At 44.1% G+C, this 22,535-nt stretch overlaps 1 protein-coding gene across 5 annotated transcripts in view; it reads left to right on the forward strand.

Annotated features, from left to right (window-relative positions):
• Positions 1-17,597: 17,597 nt before the first annotated feature.
• The window catches only part of NAA16 (N-alpha-acetyltransferase 16, NatA auxiliary subunit), an 81,541-nt gene continuing 76,603 nt past the window's right edge, over positions 17,598-22,535 (forward strand). For all 5 annotated transcript variants that reach the window (XM_041730909.1, XM_041730910.1, XM_041730907.1 and 2 more), the window contains exon 1: positions 17,598-17,861. In XM_041730909.1, the coding sequence (XP_041586843.1) occupies positions 17,808-17,861 (54 nt within the window). In that variant the 5' untranslated portion in view covers positions 17,598-17,807. The remainder of the gene's footprint in view (positions 17,862-22,535) is intronic.

Below are 22,535 nucleotides of genomic sequence, written 5' to 3' on the forward strand. Positions count from 1 at the left end.
TATAATCGACTTCACAGGATATTTTCTTAGGTCGTGACCACATATAAAAAAGACAATTAACCCAAAATGTAAATATCTAACATTACATACTGCAAGGTATCTACTTCTACCTAGTATATATTAAATCTTATATTAGTAATTTAGACCTATTAATTAATTTAATCCTTACTACAACAATCCTAAAATACCCATTTTGCAGAAAAGAAAACTAAGGCACAGAGAGCTTAAGTAACTTGTCCAAAGTAAAAGAACTGGTAAGTAATAGAACTGAGATTCAATCAAGGCCATCTGTCTTAATGATCGATCCATGGCTCCTAAGCTCTGATACTGCCTCCCTCTTCCAAAACAGAAAGAAAAAATAAAATATTCCATCGTCCGTTCAATAATGCCCACATGAAGTTTATGTTCCAGTAGGGAACAAATTCTAAAGGATCCACATTAAAAAAAAATAAAAAATAAAGGATCCACATTAATCATTCTCCTAAATTATCCAATGAAATTGTTTCTTTATTTTGATTTGTGTATGCAGATATATAACTTAAGTAATATAGTATATAAAGGTTTATTCTCCTTAAAAAATAACCTACTGCTATGAACTGAATTGTGTGCACACACACATACCACACACACACACCCCATTTTAATATGTTGAAGCTAACCCCTAGTGTGACTATACTGGAGACAGGGCCTTTAAGGTTAAATGAGTCAAAAAGGTGAAAGCCTGGTCTAGTAACATTTGTGCCCTTATAAGAGAGCCTGTGAGTATGCGCTCTCTCTTCTTTTTTTATCCAAGACAAAGAGACCTCAGGATGAAATCTATCCTTCCACCACCTTGATCTTGGACTTCCCCACCTCCTAAAACGTGAGAAATAAATTTCTGTTGTTTAAGCCACTCAGTCTATAGTATTTTGTTATGGCAGCCCAAGCAAACACACTTTCATGTGTAAAAATTTATTGGGATATACAGGAAACTTTGATATACGTGAAATTTTATGCACTTTATGTATTTTATTTCTCAATTTTAAAAATCCCTAAAGACATTTATGCTTGGTACTATGAATACTGCTTTCTCCTCCATGATTTTTAAAAAGGAGTGTAATGTAGTATATCTATATTCATTAATATGCAATGATGTCCACAATATATCATTAAATGAAAGACAGTGTCAAAAAAAAAAAAACCCTTATCAAACAAACAAACAAACAAACAAACAAAATAAAAAGGGAAGTGCTGAGGGTACCAAAAAAAACCCCCAACCAACTCAGCAAACTGAGTTCCATTTAAAAACATATGATGCATGGGGCACCAGGGTGGCTCAGTTGGCTAAGGATTTGACTCTTGTTCCCAGTTTAGGTTTTGATCTCAGGGTCGTGAATTGAAGCCTCAAGTTGGGCTCCATGCTGGGCGGGGAGCCTACTTTAAAAAAAATAAACCAACATATGTGATATATATATATATATATATATATATATTATATTACATTTAAATATAATATATATTTTTATATATATTATTTATATATAAATAATATATATAATATGTTTATATATATTATATATAAATATATATATATTTAAAAGTCCAGTGGAATTATAGGTAATTGTTATTTTCTTCTTTGTAGTATTCTGGATTTCCTAAAATTTTGTGTGGAGTATTATTGTAAACAAGACAGGTGTAAAGGGGGAAAAAAGGACATTTTAGAAAAGATCGTGTTTATTTGAGAGAGAGAGAGAGAGAGTGCATGAGTGGGGGGAGGTACAGAGGGAGAAGGACAAGCAGACTCCACGCTGAGCCTCCAACACAGGGCTCAATCTCTTGACCCTGCAATCATAACCTGAACTGAGATCTAGTCAGATGTTCAACTGACCGAGCCACCCAGGGGCCCCGAAAAGGACATTCTTTAATTGATTCAATTATTATTGAATCATCTTAAGAAGTTAACTTCTACTTCCCAAGGGTTTAATATATTACAGGAAATATTTTCCTAGAAGTAGTGATGAAAAGGTTGATTCAGTGAAAACAATAGCATTCGATTAAATTAGCAACAAGAACTACTACGTCTGAGATATTTCTCACAATAAAGTGGATCTCATAAAAGTTCCTATTATGAATGTATGTGTAATGGGCATTGACAATTAGGTATTCCTTTAGAAACTAAATGACCTATGTCCCTTTCCTCTGCCTTGGAGCAAACAACAAAATACTTGCAGCAGTTTTTCTTTCTTTTTTTTTTAAGATTTTATTTATTTATTCATGATAGACGTAGAGAGAGAGAGAGAAAGGCAGAGACACAGGCAGAGGGAGAAGCAGGCCCCATGCAGGGAGCCCGACACAGGACTGGGTCCTGGGACTCCAGGATCACACCCTGGGCCAAAGGCAGGCGCTAAATCGTTGAGCCACCCAGGGATCCCTACTGCTGTTTTTCAGACTCATTTACAGCAAACTTAGCCCAAATTCTAAAGGGGTGGAGAATGGGAATTTTCACGTAGCTTCTTCTCAGAGACCTCCAAATTGTTTTAAAGATTTGGACACCCTTGTGTCTAACAGAAGGTTGAGTTGTGTCCTGCTGCAGGGATTCACATCAAAAAGCATCCACTTAGGGCTTTCCCTGAGAGAAGCAGACATTCCACCTTCCTCAGCACTGGATATTCTTTAGGGAGCTGGACCAGGGTGGGTGTTGAGATCATTCCAGGCTAAGTTGAAACCTTTGGTCGCCTCTGGGAAATTTTCAGAGGCGCTGAAATTAACATACAATCCCAGGACACAAGCCAAAAGACACCATGGGTCATCCCACGCTGTGAAACGCACCTTGGCTTTCTGGCTCACTGGAGTTTAGGGTCTAGACCACATCTTCAGGCATTCCACAATGTGAAGATTGGCAGCCGCTTGGGGTTTTAATCAGTGATATTTTATTAAAGAAAAAGTGAAAGCAGGAATTCTTTATTTAATACAAAATTCAAGCCCCGGCAAAGGTGGAAAAGAAATAGCAAAACAAAGATTATTCTACTTGTATTCTTGTAAAATGTTTTCCCAGAAAGCAGCAGAATGTGAAGGATGAAAAGGCAGCATTTCTTATTTTCATATATTCACACTGGTTCTCAAATTTTTCTTAGCTGGGGGTGGGGGGGTGGGGGGTCAGCCAAAAATGCGCCACCTGCTGGCATTATTGGGAACTAGATCGCTCATTATTTTCAGAGTCCTATGTTTAAGAGAAGGCAACCTACTCTTTTCCTTTTACTAAAAAAAAAAGAAAAGAAAAGAAAAAAAAGCAAAAGCAGGTCAAAGACCAACTGATCTTGGAAAATCCTTTTATTCCACCCTAAACTGGTATGAGCCTGGGTTGTAGTCAGCTTTGACAAATTCTCCTAAAATGCCTTGGTGATTTCATCCCTTCTATATGTCATCCTAAATTTCAGGCTAAATATTTTTCTTAAATCATGGACGCCTGGGTGGCTCAGCGGCTGAGCGTCTGCCTTTGGCTCAAGGCCTGATCCCAGGATCCAGGATCAAGTCCCGCATTGGGCTCTGCATGGAGCCTGCTTCTCCCTCTGCCTAGGTCTCTGCCTCTCTCTCTCTCTCTCTCTCTCTGTGTCTCATGAATAAATAAATAAATCTTTAAAAAAAAAAGAAATATAAGCACCTCCCAAGACTAAAAATGGCTTCCTAATGTTATCAAATACGTAGTTCATGTTCACATTCTCTCCCTGTAGTAGATTTTTCTCTTTTTCTCTTTGGCAGTTTGTTCATACTGGTATTCAAAGAAGTTCCTTATATTGCAATTTCTTGCTGCATTTTTTATTTGTTTTAATCTATAGGTTCCCCCGCTTTTCCCCCTTGCAATATATTTGTTGAAGAAATCAGATCTTTTGCCTTGAGGAGTTTCACAGAGTCTGGATTTTCCTAGCATTGTGTTGCAATGTTTATCACGTTCCTTTGTTACCTGCATTTCCCATAAACTGGCATGATCACTGGCATCATCAGATTCAGATTCAAATTTTGGGAGCAAAATTACTTTATGGGTGCAAATGTTAATATCTCCCTATGGGTGGATTTTTCTGCCATTTTTTGAACAACAACAAAAAAATCAATGCCTCATGCTCAATGGAACCAGAGTGACTCTGCAAGCTCCCTGCCTGATAGACTGGATACAAGTTTCCTGTACTAATCCCATGGGGAGACAGTGCTTTGAGAGCTATCTCCCTGTCTTCTTACCTGTAACAAGTCATAAGAAGTTCTTTACTTTCGCCACTTCTTCGGGTCATGTTCAATTTAATGCACCAAAAGCAGTGAACTCCTTAAGTTTGGTTACAAAACTTGACCTCCACTACTGTTTTGAAAGTTGTAAAAGGAAAAATGAAAACTTTGCCAGAGTGGGGAGGTGATCAAATTCAAAAGCTTACTTTCTGAACAATTTCTGGGATTTCCAAATACGATATCAATCTGATCTTTTCTTACTTTAGTGATATAACAGTTATCTGCAATCCCCAAGTCCCAAAAGCTCTGAAACCCTTATTTTCAATTCAAAAATCTCTGAAAACTGACCATTTGGCAAATTATTTGAGGGGTAAACCTCGCCTAACCCACACCAATATCACAGGCAATCCTGAGTTGGACTGTTGTGAGGCTACTTACATCTCTATTTCTCTCACTTGGAATAAGTAACCATATACTTTCCTGAAGAAATATTTATGTATTGGATTACAGGGTGCTACCCCAGATCCCACTGAGAGTTTTACACCACATGCAGTGTACACATTTTCCTTTCTAAATCCAAAATATTCTGGTTTGAAAACATGTGCACCCAAGTACTTCAGACAAAGAACCATAAACTGTCACAATAATATTGTGGTTGATATTCACTGAGTACTTATTCTTTACGGGTAATGCTCTAAATGTCTTCATTGAACTAACTCACTCAATCTTTACAACAGCCCTGTGTCATCAGTTCTATTGCAAAGCCTAGTTTAGGAAACAGGCGCAGCATAGTTAGGTGACTTGCTCTAAGTTGTGCCCAAGGGACTGTATATTGGCCAAAAGGAATTGAACCAAGACAGCCGGGCTGCACCATGTCCTTGCTTCCGCCTTCTGTTTTCTGTTTCACTTAATGATGCATCCCCCTACACACACACACACACACACACACACACGCCACACACACACACACACACACACACACACAAGCCAAGGTCTACACCATCTGATCCCAATCTAGCCCTTCTTGTATCATGATATCCTCCAAGAACCTCATGTTTTGGCTCAACTACATGACTCTTTATTTCCCCAAAACACACTTTCAAACTTGTCTTTTTGTTCATATTGCTAAACGATATTTTTTAAAGGTACAACTGTGATCCTTGTACAGATATGAGATGTACACCTGTTAAAATTGTTAATTAATTATGAATGAAGGATGTTATAACTAAAGAAAAATCCCAAGGGAAGATATAAATATGCCACGAGGAAGGCCAAAATGAATTTGTTTCAAATTCAAAAAAAACTTGAGGTGCTTGGCTGGCTTAGTTGGTAGAGCATGTGACTCTTGGTCTTGGGATTGTTAAGTGCGAGCCCCTCTCGTTGGGTGTAGAGATGACTTAAAAACAAAATCTTTAAAAAAAAAAAGATGGAAAAACACAAGGCAATTATAATTTGCACTGCCATCATACATAATTTGCATTGTTAGGGACAAGAATCGTTTGTATTGTTAGCAGTTTTCTACGACTTAAAGAGTTATAAAATAGCTCAAAGGCAAGGGAAAATAGTCCACTCTGTACAACTGTCCTATAGTCTTTTTGCCCATTTCAAAGCCTCATGGTTTTTCTTCACCAAACCAATTTCTCTGTTTGGAATGCAATTCACTGTCTTCATCAAACAGGCACGTATCAAATACCTACTATGTGCCAAGCATGCTGCTAAGTGCTAGGAGTTCAATGGTGAGAACAGACATAACTCCTGCTGTCATTATCTTTTATAGATTAGCTCATCCACCTAATCACAGTTAGTTCTGCCTCCCTTTGAGCTCCTATGTAATCTCAATTACATATCTTGTGATGCTGTTAAATATTTCCTTTTATTATACTTGGCAGTGTAATGTTCACAATGGATTTTACAGTTTTGGGGAATAGGATACAAATCCCAAATTCTGAATATCTTTTGCATAAGATGATATGTTATCTTTCTATTTTTTAAAAGATTTTATTTATTTATTCATGAGAGATACAGAGAGAGAAAGAGAGGCAGAGACACAGGCAGAGGGAGAAGCAGGCTCCTCGCAGGGAGTCTGACCTGGGACTCGATCCAGGGTCTCCAGGATCACGTCCTGGGCTGAAGGAGGCTCTAAACCGCTGAGCCACCGGGCTGCCCTATCTTTCTATTCTTGAGGAAGTATAAACAGCCACACTTTGGGGTGCTTGAGTGGCTCAGTCGGTTAAGTGGCTGACCCCTGGTTTCAGCTCAGTTCATGATCTCAGGGTCTTGATAGGGCCACACTCCTTGCTCAGTGGGGAATCTGGTTTTCACCCTCTCCCTTTGTTCCTCCCGTTGCTCATTCTCTATCTCTCTCTCTAATAATAAAAATAAACAAATATTATTTATTTAATAAATAAAAATAAATATTTTTTAAAAATTCTCTAATAATATAAATAAATAAATATTATTTATTTAATAAATAATATTTATTTATTATATTTCACCCTCTCCCTTTGTTCCTCCCGTTGCTCATTATCTCTCTCTAATAATAAAAATAAATAAATATTATTTATTTAATAAATAAAAATAAATATTTTTTAAAAATTCTCTATCTCTCTAATAATAAAAATAAATATTTTTTAAAAATTCTCTCTCTCTCTCTCTCTAATAATAAAAATAAATATTTTTTAAAAACCAACTGTAGTTCCATTTAACTTTTTGTTTTTGACTTTCTGCTGTATGTCAGATGCTCTGCTGTGTGCTACAGGAAGATGATTAATTCAACAAAAATTTTTGAGCACCAACTGTAAAGCACAGAGAATACACAGTCAAATAAGACATGGTGTTCAATCCAGAGGGACTTCAATTTTTTAATTTAATTTTTTTATTTAAATTTAATTTGCCAACACATAGTATAATACCCAGTGCTTATCTCATCATGTGCCCTACTTACTGCTTGTCACCCAGTTACCCTTGCCCCCAACCCACCTCCCTTTCTGCAACTCTTTGTTTTTTTCCCAGAGTTAGGAATCTCTCATGGTTTGTCTAGAGGAACTTCAATCCAATGGAGGAAATGGACAAGTAAGTTGGCAACTTCATAGTGTGAAGAGTGCCATATTAGAGGTGAGTACTGAGTGTTTTGAGAATGTGGAGGAGGCGCAAATACATCAGAGTAATGAGCAGGGATGGCTTCTGCAAGATGTTTAACCTGAGTTTTTTTTTTTTTTAAGATTTTATTTATTTATTCATGAAGGATACAGACAGACAGAGAGGCAGAGACATAGAGGGAGAAGCGGGCTCCATGCAGGGAGCCTGTTGTGGGACTCAATCCTGGGACTCCAGGATCATGACCTGAGCCAAAGGCAGATGCTCAACCGCTGAACCATCCAGGCGTCCCATTAACCTGAGTCTTGAAGGATAAGTTGGAGTTAGTTAGACACAGATAGGAAGGACATCACAGATACATATTGAGAATTTGAGAATGACAAATAGTGTGGTCTGGCTCTGTGGTGAGACATGAGGTTATAAAGACAGGCAGGAACCAAATCATAAAAGGCTTTCCATACCTAGATAAAGAGGCTCAGCTTTCCCCTGAAAGACTTGGAAGGATTTGAAGACATACGTGTCATTTTAGTTTACCAAGATCACACGGTAGACTGAATGATGCCCCACTTCTTGGCAATGTGTTCACATCCTAATCCCCGAATCTGTGAATGTGTTATCTTATATGGCAAAAAGGGACTCTGCAGATGTGATGAAGTTAAGGATCTTGAGATAGGGAGGCTATCCTGCATTATCTCGGTGCATGTAATCACGAGTCCTTATGAAAGAGGCTGTGGCGATAGAGTGAAGATGTGAGGAGGAAGGTCAGAGGAGAGAGAATCTATGGTGTTGGCTTTGAAAAATGGATAAAAAGGCCACAATCTCACAAATGTAGATGACTTTGAGAAGCTGCAAAAGGTAAGGAAAGGAGTTCTCTGCTAGAGCCTCCAAAAGGAACATAGTTCTGCAGACACGTTACAGACGTCTGACCTCAGGACTTTAAGATACTAAATCTGCGTTGCTTTAAGCCACAATATGTGTAGTAATTTGTTATAGCAGCAATAAGACATTGATGCAGGCTCTCTTGGCAGCTGTGCAGAAAATGAATTGAAAGAAGCTGGTCAAGGAGGATCCATGGAAACTAGCTAGTATGCTGCAAGAGGCAGTTTAGCATAGCGGCTAAGTGCAAAGGCTTTGGCAAGATGGCCTTTACTTCTCAGTTTTGTAATTTAGTGCAAATTTACTTCTTTTAAAACTTCAATTCTCATTTGTAAAAGTAAGATAATAGTATTTTTGTCATAGGGTTTTCATGAGGATTAAATACAAAATAGCACATTACGTATAATGCCTAGCACAGAGTAAGTGTTCAATAAGTTATTATGAAATGATTATGCTAATTTATTTATTTAAGTAGTCTGTACCCCTAACATGGGGCTCAAACTCATAACTCCAAGATCAAGAGTCATGTGTTCTACTGACTGAGCCAGCCAGGTGCCCCTAAATGATTACAGTAATTAAGAAGAGAAGAGAGAATAAGGAGAGAGTAGGAAAGTCTCCAAAGAAGGTAGAAATGTATTCCCTTCTAAGCACAGAGGGAGGAGTTAATTCTGCTAGGCCAAAGGCACTGTTTTTGCTGAAAAGAGACCAAAGAAGAAAATAATGAGTGCAGATGGGTGCTCAACCACTGTGTGTTAATGAGTGAATAGACGGGGAGATAATGGTGTGATCCAGACATTGGCAAATTAGATGTAGTTGAAGAATAGGTGTACAGAGGATAGAAGAGTGAACGAATTAGCCTAGATCCCCTGCATCTTAAAGAGTGAATGTCACTTACAAAGGAATCAACAAATGTCTACTGAAAGAACGATAAGAAATTGTCATCAGGGACACTTGGGTGGTTCAGTGGTTGAGCATCTGCCTTAAGCCCTGGACCTGGGTATGGTTCTGGAGTCCTGGGATCGAGTCCCACATCGGGCTCCTTGCATGAAGCCTGTCTCTCTGTGTGTCTCTCATGAATAAATAAATAAAATCTTTTTTTTAAAAAAAGGAAATTGTCCTCAAAACATGGGTTGTCCCCAAAAGAATCTGATTGGAGTCACTATCATCAGAAATTATAGATGTATATAGAACAACCCTCTGAGAGCTATAGCTCTTGGCTTCATGCTGAAGGCAGGATGCTGGAGCTTCAATGCAATGGCAAAGAGACTTCTCTCAATGTTACACTGACAGGCTACTAATCTCACAAGCTGGGATCTCATCTCCAATAACAAGTATGCCACATCTACTGTAGGAAGTCTTCTTGGAGTTAAAAGAACATTGGAGACAGGAATGAATATTGACAAATCTATTGTAATTTAAAAAGTAATTAGAAAAATAAGATAGTAGATTTCCAGAATTTCTGATTTGAGAGGTAAGGCAAGTGTTACTGATTCAAAATCTAGTCAAAACCCTCTAGGTTTTGAGGGGCACCTGGGCAGCTCAGTCAGTTAAGCATCCTGACTCTTGATTTCCACTCAGGTGATGATCTCAAGCTTGTGAGATCGAGCTCTGCATTGGGCTCTGTGCTGGGTGTGGAGCCTGTTCAAGATTTTCTCTCTCCCTCTTTCTCTGTTCCTCTTCCTCTCTCTAAAATAAATAAAATAACTTCTTCCTTAGAAAAAAGCAACAACATGGGGATCCCTGGGTGGCGCAGCAGTTTGGCGCCTGCCTTTGGCCCAGGGTGCGATCCTGGAGACCCGGGATCGAATCCCACATCGGGCTCCCGGTGCATGGAGCCTGCTTCTCCCTCTGCCTGTGTCTCTACCTCTCTCTCTCTCTCTCTGTGACTATCATAAATAAAAAAAAAAAAAATAAAATAAAATAAAATAAAAATAAAAAAAAAGAAAAAAGCAACAACAAAAAACCCTCTAAGTTTTGAAAAATGTATAATGACATGTATCTACCATTATAGTATCATACAGAATAATTTCACTGCCCTAAAAAAAAAATACTCTGTACTCCATCTATATATCCCTCCCTCCCCTAACCCTTGGCAATCATGGATCTTTTTGCTGTCTCCATAGTTTCATCTTTTCTGGAATGTCATATAGTTGGAATCATATAGTGTGCAGCCTTTCCAGATTGGCTTCTTTCACTTAGTAATATGCATTTAAGACTCTTCTATGTCTTTTCATGGCTCAATGGCTCATTACTTTTCAGTGCAGAATAATATTCCATTGCCTAGATGTACCAAGTTTATCAAAGGCTAGGGTTTTGAATCATCCATATGGATACTGGAATCATAGTAGATGGATACTATGAGTGAAGTTGAAGGGACAACTCTTGTCACTTGGCACATGAGTGAATGAAGAAAAGTGGCTAAGATGAAAAGGAGAAGAGAATGACAGAGCAGGTAGGTATAGACTCAAAATAAATTTTCTTTTCCTTAAATGAAGGTGAAGTCTTATGATTTGGGAGAGGCGGTGGGATGGGAAAAAATGCTGATAACTCCCCCCACCAACACCTACTGCATGTAAGGAGAGGAAGATGCAAAATGAGAGACAAGGTCCTTGGTGAAAGGTTGGATAGCAGTTAAAATGAGGGGGAAGAGAGTGTTCCATAAAGGGGTTGAGGATGAAGCTCAGTGGAAAGTATGGCACAGAGAACAGTAGGAGGAGGAGTTTATAAAGAAAGCAGAGAGCCAAATACAAATAAACACTAATGCAACAGAAGTGAGGTAATTATAGGAGCAAAGGGAAAGAAAAATCTGGAATAGACTGAGTTCTAGATAATGGGGAGCCATTGAAAGTTTTGATACACTGAAAAAAAAAGTTGTTATACATTGAGAGGCCCATCTGACGATGGTTTTGAGAGAACTCTTGTGTCATGATGTTTCTGTGCTGATCCAGGGACTTTAAATCATGCCAATTCTAGACTACATCTACTGTTTTTGGGCCCATCAGCAATTTGCAACTTTTCCCTAGGGTTCCAAACTGAATTTTGGTGATAAGGGTCTTTTGTTTGTTGTTGTGCCTTATCTAAATTTAACCTTAAGACAAATGGGAGGCATGTTTAAACCTGGATTCGGATGGAATGCCTTGAACCAGTGGTTCTCAACCTGATTGTACATTGGTATGGGTATGATCATCTGGGAATATTTATTTTATTTTTTATTTATTTTATTTTTTGGAGGGGAATATCTTTTTAAAAACCCAACATCACCCCTCCCTAACTGAATCAGTATTTCTGGAAGTAGGACAGGGCATCAGTTTTTTAAGTTCCTTAAGGTGATACAAAAGTGCAGCCAATGTTGAGAACCATTGCCTTCATACAACTTAGAGCTTATAAAAACATAAAACAGTAAGACAAAGGCATAAAAGAAGGACAAAGTGCTATATAAATTCCTGGAAAAGAGAGATCAGAGCCACTGAAAGGACTTGGAAGATTTTATGAAGGTCATGACACTTGAGATGAAGGATTTAAAAAAACATGGGATCCCTGGGTGGTGCAGCGGTTTAGCGCCTGCCTCTGGCCCAGGGCGCGATCCTGGAGACCAGGGATCGAATCCCACGTCAGGCTCCCGGTGCATGGAGCCTGCTTCTCCCTCTGCCTGTGTCTCTGCCTCTCTCTCTTTCTGTGTCTGTCATGAATAAATAAATAAAATCTTTAAAAAAAAAAAAAGAGTCTGAAAGTGAGGCACCAGTTATGGGGTTTTTGCAGTATTTAGTTTTAAGGTGGAGAGGGAATGGAAAGCAGGGGAGGAATGGAAGAAACATGACATACCTGGTGTCTTTACGACTAGGCAACATGGATGTGGAGAATAATGAAGAAGAGTCAAAGATGATCAGAGAATTTTAACTACAGGAGTGCTGTCGTTAACAAAGATAGAGAAGTCAGGACTCGGACTGGTTGGGAAGCTAAGTTTTAGTTTAATGTCCAAGTAGGAAATGCTGGAAAGACCTGTAGATGGAGCTATTTCACAAACAAGTGGGAATAAAGTCTAGGAGATCAAAAGAAGGCTTGAAACTAGAGACAGATTTAAATTCGGCTTGGTGCTAATAGTGGAAGCTATAGGAGCAGAAAGATTTATTAATTCTGTTAGTGTTTTTTTTTTTATTCTGCTAGTTTTGCCTGTGAGTAGCAGGACCTCAATGAACACATTTTATTGCTGATGTTGAAAAGGAAAGCAGAGTTGTCTAGACAACCAACACTTTGGAAAAGAGTTGATGGAGGACCCACAGAATGGGAAGAGGAGGAAACCCAGGACTCTTCAGGGTCTTGGTAACCCAAGGCAGAAAAGTTAAGGATGGGGTGGCCCACTGTGTACTGAAAAAAAAAAAAATCTTTAGAGTTGGCCGCTAGGTGATCCTTAACGTGTAAGCTTCAAGAGGGTAGATTTGTTAGAAGATTGCCTGTTAGGCACCTGGGTGGCTCAGTGATTGAATGTCTGCCTTTAGCTCAGGTCATGATCCTGGAGCCCCAGAATTGAGTCCCACATCGGGCTCCCTGCATGGAGCCTGCTTCTCCCTCTGCCTATGTCTCTGCCTTTCTCTCTGTGTCTCTCATGAATAAATAAAATCTTAAAAAAAAAAAAAAGACTGCCTGTCGCATTATGGTCAGTAATTAAGTATTAAACAAATGCATTCTTGAGATTTCAGACATTTCTAGAAGACTATTGGAGGCAGAAGCCAAATCTTAACAAATAGAGTTGCCACTCTCCCAGAAGGAACCACATTATCTTTCTTGTCTATTTTTCATAGGTAGTCAGAGTGGCTTTTAATTGTGTGTGTGTGTGTGTGTGTGTGTGTGTGTGTGTGTTTAAGTAGGCTCTATGCCCAATGTGGGGCTTGAACTCATGACCTCGAGATCAAGAGTTGCATGTTCTATGGAGTGAGCCAGTCAGGCACCCCCAGAGTGACCTTTTATTTTATTTTTTATTTTTTTAAGATGTTATTTGAGAGAGAGAGAGAGAGAGCATGTGCTGCACACATGTGAGCAAGAGGAGGGGCAGAGAGAAAGGGAGAGAGAATCTTAAGCAGATTCTGTGCTGAACATATAGCCCAACATGGGGCTTGATCCCCTGACCCCAAAATCATGACCTAAGTGGAAACCAAGAGTCAGACGCTTAACTGACTGTGCCACCCAGACACCCCAAGAGTGACCTCTTAAAAAATAAATCAGAACATGCCACTTTCCTGCTTAAAGAGCTTCGATGGCTTCCTGCTGAACTTAGGACCAAACCAAACCACATTGCCTGAGGTGGCCACCCCTGCACAAGCTGGCCTACATTTTCAACTGTATACCGCTTTTCCTCTCACACACACCAGTCACCTCCTTGAACCTGATGTTCTTACCTGTCCCTTTTATGCCTTGACCGTGCTCATCTTGTCCCCGCATTAGGGCATGTGCATGTGGGGCCCTTCAGCTAGAATATACGGTCCCAGCTTTTTACTTGTTAACTCACTTCTCATTCTGCAGGTCTGTTCACATGTTATCACCTCCCCAGAGATCACTCCTGAGTACTTGGTTTATTTTTATTTTTATTTTTTTAAAGATTTTATTTATTCATTCATGATAGTCACAGAGAGAGAAGAGGCAGAGACACAGGCAGAGGGAGAAGCAGGCTCCATGCAGGGAGCCCGACGTGGGATTCGATCCTGGGTCTCCAGGATCGCGCCCTGGGCCAAAGGCAGGCGCCAAACCGCTGCGCCACCCAGGGATCCCTGAGTACTTGGTTTAAAGTAGTCCTTCCCTCAAACCCCACTGCCCTCGCATGACCTTGGTTTAGTTCCTCGCTAGGACTTCTCAGTCTGGAAGGATCTTGTTTCTTTATGCTTGTCTGTCCCCTCCCTGTGGAATACAGGCTGTATAAGGAGGGAGAAAATGCAAATGGCAGGGGGAGCAACTGATGAATAAAAAAGCTCAGGAAACACAAAAGGACATGGGGTCTAGAGTCCCAGGAAGGAATGAAGTACTACTCTTGCTTTCTCCAAAACGAGAGCAAGGAAGGGAGACAAGAGAAGACACATGAGGGGATCTGGGGTACTATGCATTATGCAAGCTGATAAATTCTTTTCCCATCAGCCTTCAATTACATGGTTAACGTGGTTGTAGGAATTGCAGCAAACTACTTGATTTTAACCTGTCAGCTGGCTCTGTGAGGTATGCTGTGTATATGGGGTGGAGGACATCCTTTTCTAGATGCTTTTATCCTTGGGTCTACTGAGCTTAGCAAGAGAATCACTGGCTCATATCATATACGTAAAAAGGTCTTCATAGATGTTGTTGTTATTATTGGACTTCGTGCATAATTCTAAAGGAGGTACGCTCGGTCTGAAGCACCAGGAAGCAACATTTGGGTGGAGGCCCACAATGCCCATAACAGGGCTTCAGCATTCTTTCTGAGAGACAGCAAACTCAGATTTACACTGCATATGTTCTGCCCCACCCTCCATGGGCTTAGAAACGATTAAGCATTACATATTCACATAATCCTACCGTGAAAGATTATAATAATGTTATTATAGCCTCATCTAATGTTGAAAGGTAGAAATAAGATTTGCTCCAGACTAAACAGGAAGTCAGTAATAAAATTATAGCCCCTGGCTAGCCCAGGCTTTCTGACTGTGCATACATTACATCCTTTATACACTCTAAAGCTTATGCTGACAACTATCAGCAACACTACTGACATTTTTTTTTTTTAGCATTTATCTATTTATTTGAGAAAGAGAGAGAGACAGAGTGTGTGTGTGGGGGGGGGGGGCAGGAGGGGAGGGGCAGAGGATGAGGGAGAGAGAAACCCAAGCAGACTCCTTGCTGAGTGTGGAGCTGGATGGGGGGCTGGATCTCATGACCCTTTGGATTGTAACATGAGCTGAAACCAAGAGTCAGACACTTAACCAACTGAGCCACCCAGGTGCCCCCACTATTGGCATTCTTTTCAAGTCCTCACCTCTCCCGTCATTCCCCCCCTAATGTAGACAACCAGGCGTAGGGGCATTACACATCATGGGACAGGCAAAGCAGATGAGGAAAATATTAAATATGAGTATTTATAACTACCCAGTGTTTGGGATTGCAGGTTTCCTTTGCACTGCTGGGAAATGCTGGGGAGGCTGTGAGAAGGGTTGGCAGTGGGTAGGAAGCTGCACAGTGCAAATGAAGACCAGGATGGGCTGCCTGACTTAGGGGTGGGGGAGAGCCACGGTGAAGATCTGGGCAGCTGCCACAGAGAATGGGGACAGTTAATGGATTTGTAATGAGTCAGGCTGTACTAGGCCCATGGAAAACTTTCATAAAAGATAAACATTACTTGCCTCCAAAATATTTACAGTTGGCAGTATGCTTTTTTCCACTCTTCTCTTTTTTCAATTTGTCGTTTTGAAATCGGCCTTGAGGTGAGTAGCTTGAGCTGGCTGAATGAGGCACATTTCAGAAAAGTCCACGTCCAGTGAGAGTCAGGGGATGGCCTGACTGGAGTATTGGAGCTTCAGCTCTTCCCACAATTAATCCTTTGCTCCTGAGAATGTAGATAAATTGGGAGCCAAAGAATTTTCAGGAGTTAGGAAAGGCTTGGTGAACAAGCAGTGGGTAAGAACTATGGGTGTGGTTGGATAGGAGGGTGCTCTCAGCACCCTGCTCCCTTGTCTAGAAGAAGATCACTAACCAGTTCAGGTATAGCTCAGCTAAATTCCCATAAAGCTCTCCTTGCCCATTCCTCTCTAGTAGCTCGAGGAGCCTATGCTTTGTCCAGAACACAGAGGCCCTTCTGAACCTCCCCCCTTTTAATAACAGTCCTGTCTCTATTTAATTTTTTTTTCTTTTTAAAGATTTTATTTATTTATTCATGAGAGACACAGAGAGGCAGAGACATAGGCAGATGGAGAAGTAGGCTCCCTGTGGGGAGCCTGCTGGGGGACCCGATTTGGGGGACTCTGGGATCACCACCTGAGCCAAAGGCAGATGCTCAACCCCTGAGCTGCCCAGGTGCCCCTATATTAAATGTTTTTTTCTAATTAAAAAAATATATATTTAAAATATTTTTAAGTCATCATTACCTCCAACCTGGGGCTCGAACTCACAACCCTGACATCAAGAGTCACAGGATCCACCGACTTGGTGAGCTGGGTGCCCCCCACTTCCGTACTTTAAAAGATTCCTGTGATAACCTTCTTCCATCTGCAAAGAAACTCAGGCTGGAGGGGGACGCCTGGGTGGCTCAGCGGTTGAGCACCTGCCTTTGGCTCAGGCTGTGATCCCAGGATCCAGGATCCAGTCCCATATCGGGGTCCTTGCATGGAGCCTCCTTCTCCCTCTGGCTATGTCTCTGCCCCCACTCCTCTCTCTCATGAATAAAAAAAAAAAAAAAAAAAAAAAAAGCTCAGGCTGGAAAGAAGCTCAAATAAACCCCAATCCGGCTTGGATTACAGCCCGTTCCATGCAATTACGTATCAACCACTCTGTAGTCACACAAATACGCACAAATCAAGATCCTGAACGTGGATATGGATAAGTTGATGCACCTAATATTCACATAGTCCTTCATATTAAGGCTCCATCACATGCAGGGCTCTGCATCGCCATTGATGTGTATCGGGCATCTTTCTAGGCTCACGCGTCTGCATCACTATGCCACCCTTTAGGTAGGGCAGTCCCAGAGTTGGGAGATCCTGGGATTCTCTTATTAGGTCATGGCTTGTACGAAGGGGAAGGGTACGTGGCCTTGGAGGCTCAGGGGCCCACACACCCACCACCATAATCGTCACTGCCAACGTCAGGGGTTCCAAACTGCTGGCGGTGGCTCTTCTTTTCTGATTTTTTAAAAAAGATTTTATTATATTTACTCATGAGAGGCACAGAGAGAGAGAGGGAGGGAGGCAGAGACGCGGGCAGAGGGAGAAGCAGGCTCCATGCAGGGAGCCCGACGTGGGACTCGATCCCGGGTCTCCAGGATCGCGCCCTGGGCTGCAGGCGGCGCTAAACCGCTGAGCCGCCCGGGCTGCCCTTTTCGGACATTTCAATGAGACTTTCGCATTAGTCCCTTTGCAGGCCGGCTCAGTGACCGAGCGTCTTCGGTCCGCGCTTGGAGACACAGGAGGCTTCTCTCTCTCCAAAGTCTCAGCGCAGGGAGGCGGGGAGAGAAGAAGCACAAGTTCGCCGCGAGCCCAGCACCGCGCAGGTCCCCGAGCCGAGGGCACTCAGCACCGCTCGATCGGGGACTCGCGGGGACGTGGGTGCGGGGGGAGCCCGAGGTGCCGGCGACCCCGGCGACCCCGGCGACCCCGGCGACCCCGCGCTCCGCACCTCGCGCCGCCTCCGCCGCCCGGAGCCCCGCGCAGGCGCACAGCGGCCCCGCCCCCCGCCCCCCCCCCCCCGCCCGAGGGGCCGGCCCGGCTGCCATCTTGCCGCGCGCGGGAGCCGCCGCTCGCCGGTCCGCTGCGGGGTCGCGCTCCCCCCACCGCCGCCTGCCCGGGCCCCGACTCCCGGCCATGAACTGACCCGCCGCCGCCCGCCTCCCCGCAGCGGCGCGCTCCGGTGCCCCCCGCCCCCCCGCGGGACGGAACGCGGCGCCCGGGCAGCCGGCCTCCCCGGCGGCCGCGATGCCGAACGTGCAGCTGCCGCCCAAGGAGAGCAACCTCTTCAAGCGCATCCTGGTGAGTGGCCCAGGCCGCGCGGCCCACCCGGGGCGGCGGCGCCTGCGCGGGCTGCGCTCGCCCGGGATCCCGGCTTTGTTTACCTCCGCCCCCCTCCGCGCCCTCCGCCCCCTCCGCGCCCTCCGCGCCCTCCGCGCCGCGCCCCGCTCCGCGCCCCCCCCGCGCCCCGCGCGCCCTCCGCGCCCCGGCTCCCCGCCGCTGCCCGCCCCGCGCCCGGGCTTCACGCCCCGCGGCCCCCCCCCCGCGCCCCGCGGCCCCCCCCCCCCCCGCGCGCCCCCTCCGCGCCCCGCGCCCGGGCTCCCCGCCGCGGCCCGCCCCGCGCCCCTTCCGCACCCCCTCTGCGCCCCCTCCGCGCCCCGCGGCCTCGCCCTCTCTGCGCTCCCTCTGCTCCCTCTCCGCGCCCCTTGCGCGCCCCGCGCTCCCTCCGCGCTCCCTCTGCTCCCCCTCCGCGCCCCCGTCCCTTCTGCGCCCGCGCCTCCTCCGCGCCCCCTCTGCTCCCCCTCCGCGCCCCCGTCCCTTCTGCGCCCGCGCCTCCTCCGCGCCCCCTCTGCTCCCCCTCCGCGCCCCTTCTGCGCTCCGCGCCCCCTCTGCTCCCCCTCCGCGCCCCTTCTGCGCTCCGCGCTCCCTCTGCTCCCCCTCCGCGCCCCCGTCCCTTCTGCGCCCCGCGCCCCCTCCGCGCCCCCTCTGCTCCCCCTCCGCGCCCCCGTCCCTTCTGCGCCCCGCGCCCCCTCCGCGCCCCCTCTGCGCCCCCGCCCCTTCTGCGCCCCGCGCCCCCTCCGCGCCCCCTCTGCGCCCCCGCCCCTTCTGCGCCCCGCGCCCCCTCCACGGGCCCTCCGCGCCCCCTCTGCTCCCCCTCCGCTCCCCCTCCGCGCCCGCGCCCCGCGCCCCGTCCGCGCCCAGCGCTCCCTCTGCGCTCCCTCCGCGCCCCCGCCGGGCCCCTTCTGCGCCCCGCGCCCCCTCTGCACCCCGCGCCCTCTCCGCGCCCCGGGGGGAGGGGAGGGGAGGCCTCCGCGGGGAGCGACCCCCCCCCCCATCCTCCCTCCTGTTTCTTTTCCTCCTCGGCCGCGTGTTCATTCACTGCTTGGTGCTGCTGCTTGTTCACCCGCTGCACAGCGCGCGCCGGTACCCGCCGAAGATGGGACGATGCTACCGCGGAGTGGGGGCCCGGATCGCTACCCCGGATGGGGGACACTTAGACCCGCGCAGAGGCCAAGCCTCCCGTATAGGGGGGGAGAAAGTGTTGCAGGTTTCGGGTGTTAACCGCACTTGCCAGCTCTTTAGGGAGCGAGTAGAGTGGCTTGGAACTCGCCTTTTTCCGAGAGTTACGAAGCGGAGCACAGCTCTTGGATGGCGCCGAGCTCGTCGGGCCCTGACTGTGCAGACTGGCGCGCGGGCTGGCTGATTTTACCCCTGCAGGGAGCCCGGACTTTGTTTCCAAGCAGAAACCTGAAAAATGACCCGGGAGAGATGACCACTGCCCGGCTCCTGGGAATTTTCTGTAGGTCGTGTGCCAGTGTCCTCGCCCCCCCCCCCCCCCCCCCCACGGTGCTTTCACCTTATTTCCCGGGTTTTTTTTCTTCCAGGGAGGAGAGGCAGCAGCACACGCAGCACGCCTTGGCTTTTCTCAGCATGCCCCTTGCAAAAAATGTAAATTTTTAAATTGATACAGTGCCTACGGAGTTTTCCAAGTCTGTCATTTCTTCCGAAAATAAGCGTTTAGATTTTAGGAGTGGATTTATTATTTAGAGCTGATGTTGGTTATACGACTATATGTTTACCTTTACTATAAATAATATACTATGATTAGAATAGTTTTAAGTTAAGAAAAAAGAAAAAAATAGTTTTAAGTCTTATCAGCGGTAGGTAAGAATTCATAGCAGCTGTTCCGTTTCAAGCCAATAGAAGCTTCACGCTTCTTCAAATGTTAAAAATACATAGTAGTTGGGATAACATTTCAAGTCTTAATTTTATATGTTAGTGTTGAGCAAATAATGAGAGACAAGGGAAAAAACAAATTTTTTTTTTAAAGATTTCATTTATTTATTCGTGAGAGACACAGCGAGAGAGAGGCAGAGACACAGAAGGAGAAGCAGGCTCCATGCAGGGAGCCCAATGTGGGACTCAATCCTGGGTCTGTTTATGGACTTTGTTTACTTATTAGATTTTATTTATTTATTCATAAGAGACACACACAGAGAGGCAGAGACACAGGCAGAGGGAGAAGCAGGCTCCATGCAGGGAGCCCGACATGGGAATCGATCCGGGGTCACGAGGATCATACCCGGGGCTGAAGACAACGCCAAACCACTAGGCCACCAGGGCTGCCCCCCAAAAACCAAATTCTTATTAAAGCATTGTCGCGTATTGCTTCATTGGGCTTTGTATGTATTTTTCATTATTTTAGTTTTGTTTTTTCCATACCCTTATTTTTTCACACAGTGGATTTGAAGAGGTGAAGTTTTTGCCCCTTTCAGATTCATCCATAAATTGTGGGTTGGGTTTAAGTACATTTGACATTATACCTAAAAGATGATAGAACACTCATTTTCACTCTATATGGATATTTTCTAGTTCAAATCGTCTTATCAGCAAATCATAAAAAACAATTACATGATTTATTATACTCTAGTCACAAAATTTACAGTGCTGGTGAGTTAACTTTATCCCTAAATAAATCGGAAAATGCTAAACATGTTCTTCTCTGGGTATGTAATATTTGTTACAAGGTTACATGAATTCAGGAGGGTGCTGCGAAAGTGAATGATATTAGCATTTCACAATTGGAATAAATGTGGGTAGAGTTTTGCTACAGCAACTTTCTGACAGTATCTTTATTAAAATTATTTTTCAAGTTTGGTTGGTGGCTCAAAGTGCTTAGCCACCAACAGTAATTTTTTTTTTTTAGGTTTTATTTTATTTTACTTGAGAGAGAGCGAGCTTGCTTATGGGTGTGCAGGGGAAGGGAAGGGGCAGAGGGAGAGGGAGAAGGAGACTCCCTGCTGAGCAGGGAGCCTGACTCTCCTGGCTCCTTCCCAGGACCCTGAGATCCTGACCTGAGCTGAAGGCAGGCACTTAACCAACTGAGCAACCCGGCCGTCCCCCCAAACAATAAATTTTAAAAAATTAATTATGAATGTACTTAAACACATCCATACAAATTGAGTAGCTAGTTTATTACATGTTCTGCACAGCTTGTACATGCCTGTCTTATTCCCCAAACTGGCCATTAGCATTAGGTTTTGTTGAATTGTGGAGCTATTCCATGCTTAAAAGAAAGCATGTAATAAACTAGCTACTAAATTTGCAAAAGAGCAGATGAAACAGTCAAGCTCAGGAAAGGTAAATGTCTAAGTGTCTAGGATTCTAATGGTTAGTAGCAAAGCTGAAACTAGAATCTGTCCTTCGTATTAAGTATGTATCCCTTACTGAACTTAATGCTTTTCTTTCATTTGTGTTCTTGGATGCTAGGGACAGAGTACCTGGGTTGAATTATGGCTCTGACACTTACTAGCTCTGTAAACTCAGTAACTGTGCCTCATTGTCTCCATCTGAAATGGAGATAACCTGTATTTCATAGGCTTTCCTGGGATTTAAATAAGGATTAAGTGAATGGTGCCTGACACTAATAAATGCTTACAATAAGCATTAACTAGTATTATCACTGTTATTGGTAGTATGAGTGTTAGTATTTCCAGATCACTTGGTAAGTCAGAAAAAAACCCATAATATTTCTCTTCTTTTACTATTTGCCAGCAGTACTTTTTGCTTGTATTTTTCTTGTCATTTGTCAGATGAACTCCTTTTGTCAAACTTAGATTTTTTTTATTTTTATTTTAAATATTTTTGGGATAGGTGATATATTTGGATGGTTCAAAATTCAGATTTCTCTCCCATCCTTGTGTCCCAGCTACTAGGTTCCCTTCCCCAGATACAATCAAGAAGCCTCAAATTAAACAGCTTTTTCTTTTTTAAAAAAGATTTTATTTATTCATGAGAGACATAAAGAGAGAGAAAGACACAGGCAGAGGGAGAAGCGGACTCCCTGCGGGGAGCCTGATGTGGGACTTGATCCCAGGACCCTGGGATCATGCTCTGAGCCAAAGCCAGATGTTCCACCACTGAGCTACCCAGGTGCCCCTAAATAGTTTTTTTTTATGAACACTCTTCTAATTCTCTCCTCCACATATCATCTCTGCTGCAAAGATTAACCACTTCCTCCTTCTTTGCTGGTACTGTTTTGCTTTGAACCTAGTAGACTGTTTTTTGAGCAGTTCTAATTTGTGTTGACCCTGAGGATGTAGCAGCATGTAAAATAGTCTGTTCTCATGGAGCTCATATAGTATGGTAAGGAAGATAGACACTAAAATAAGCATTCAAATTAAGAAAGTCAGGGAGTGATAATGCTGTGTAGAAAATGGAATAATATGCTAGAGAATATGTGTGGGAAGTAGTGGGAGGCTGGCAGTATTAGATAGAGGGTCAGGCAGGTGACCCATGAAGCTCCACTGGTAAGAGAGATCTGGGGAAGAACATTCCAAGTAGATGGAGCACATGTGCAGAGGCCCTGAGGTGGGCACAAACTTAGCATGTTGAGTACTAGGAAGAAAACCTATGGCAACATAAGTAGAAGGTAAATGGAAGATGAGATATTCTTGTGATCAGTGGCTGCGGCGG

Source organism: Vulpes lagopus, chromosome 16 (genome assembly GCF_018345385.1).
Source record: "Vulpes lagopus strain Blue_001 chromosome 16, ASM1834538v1, whole genome shotgun sequence".
NCBI lineage: Eukaryota > Metazoa > Chordata > Mammalia > Carnivora > Canidae > Vulpes > Vulpes lagopus.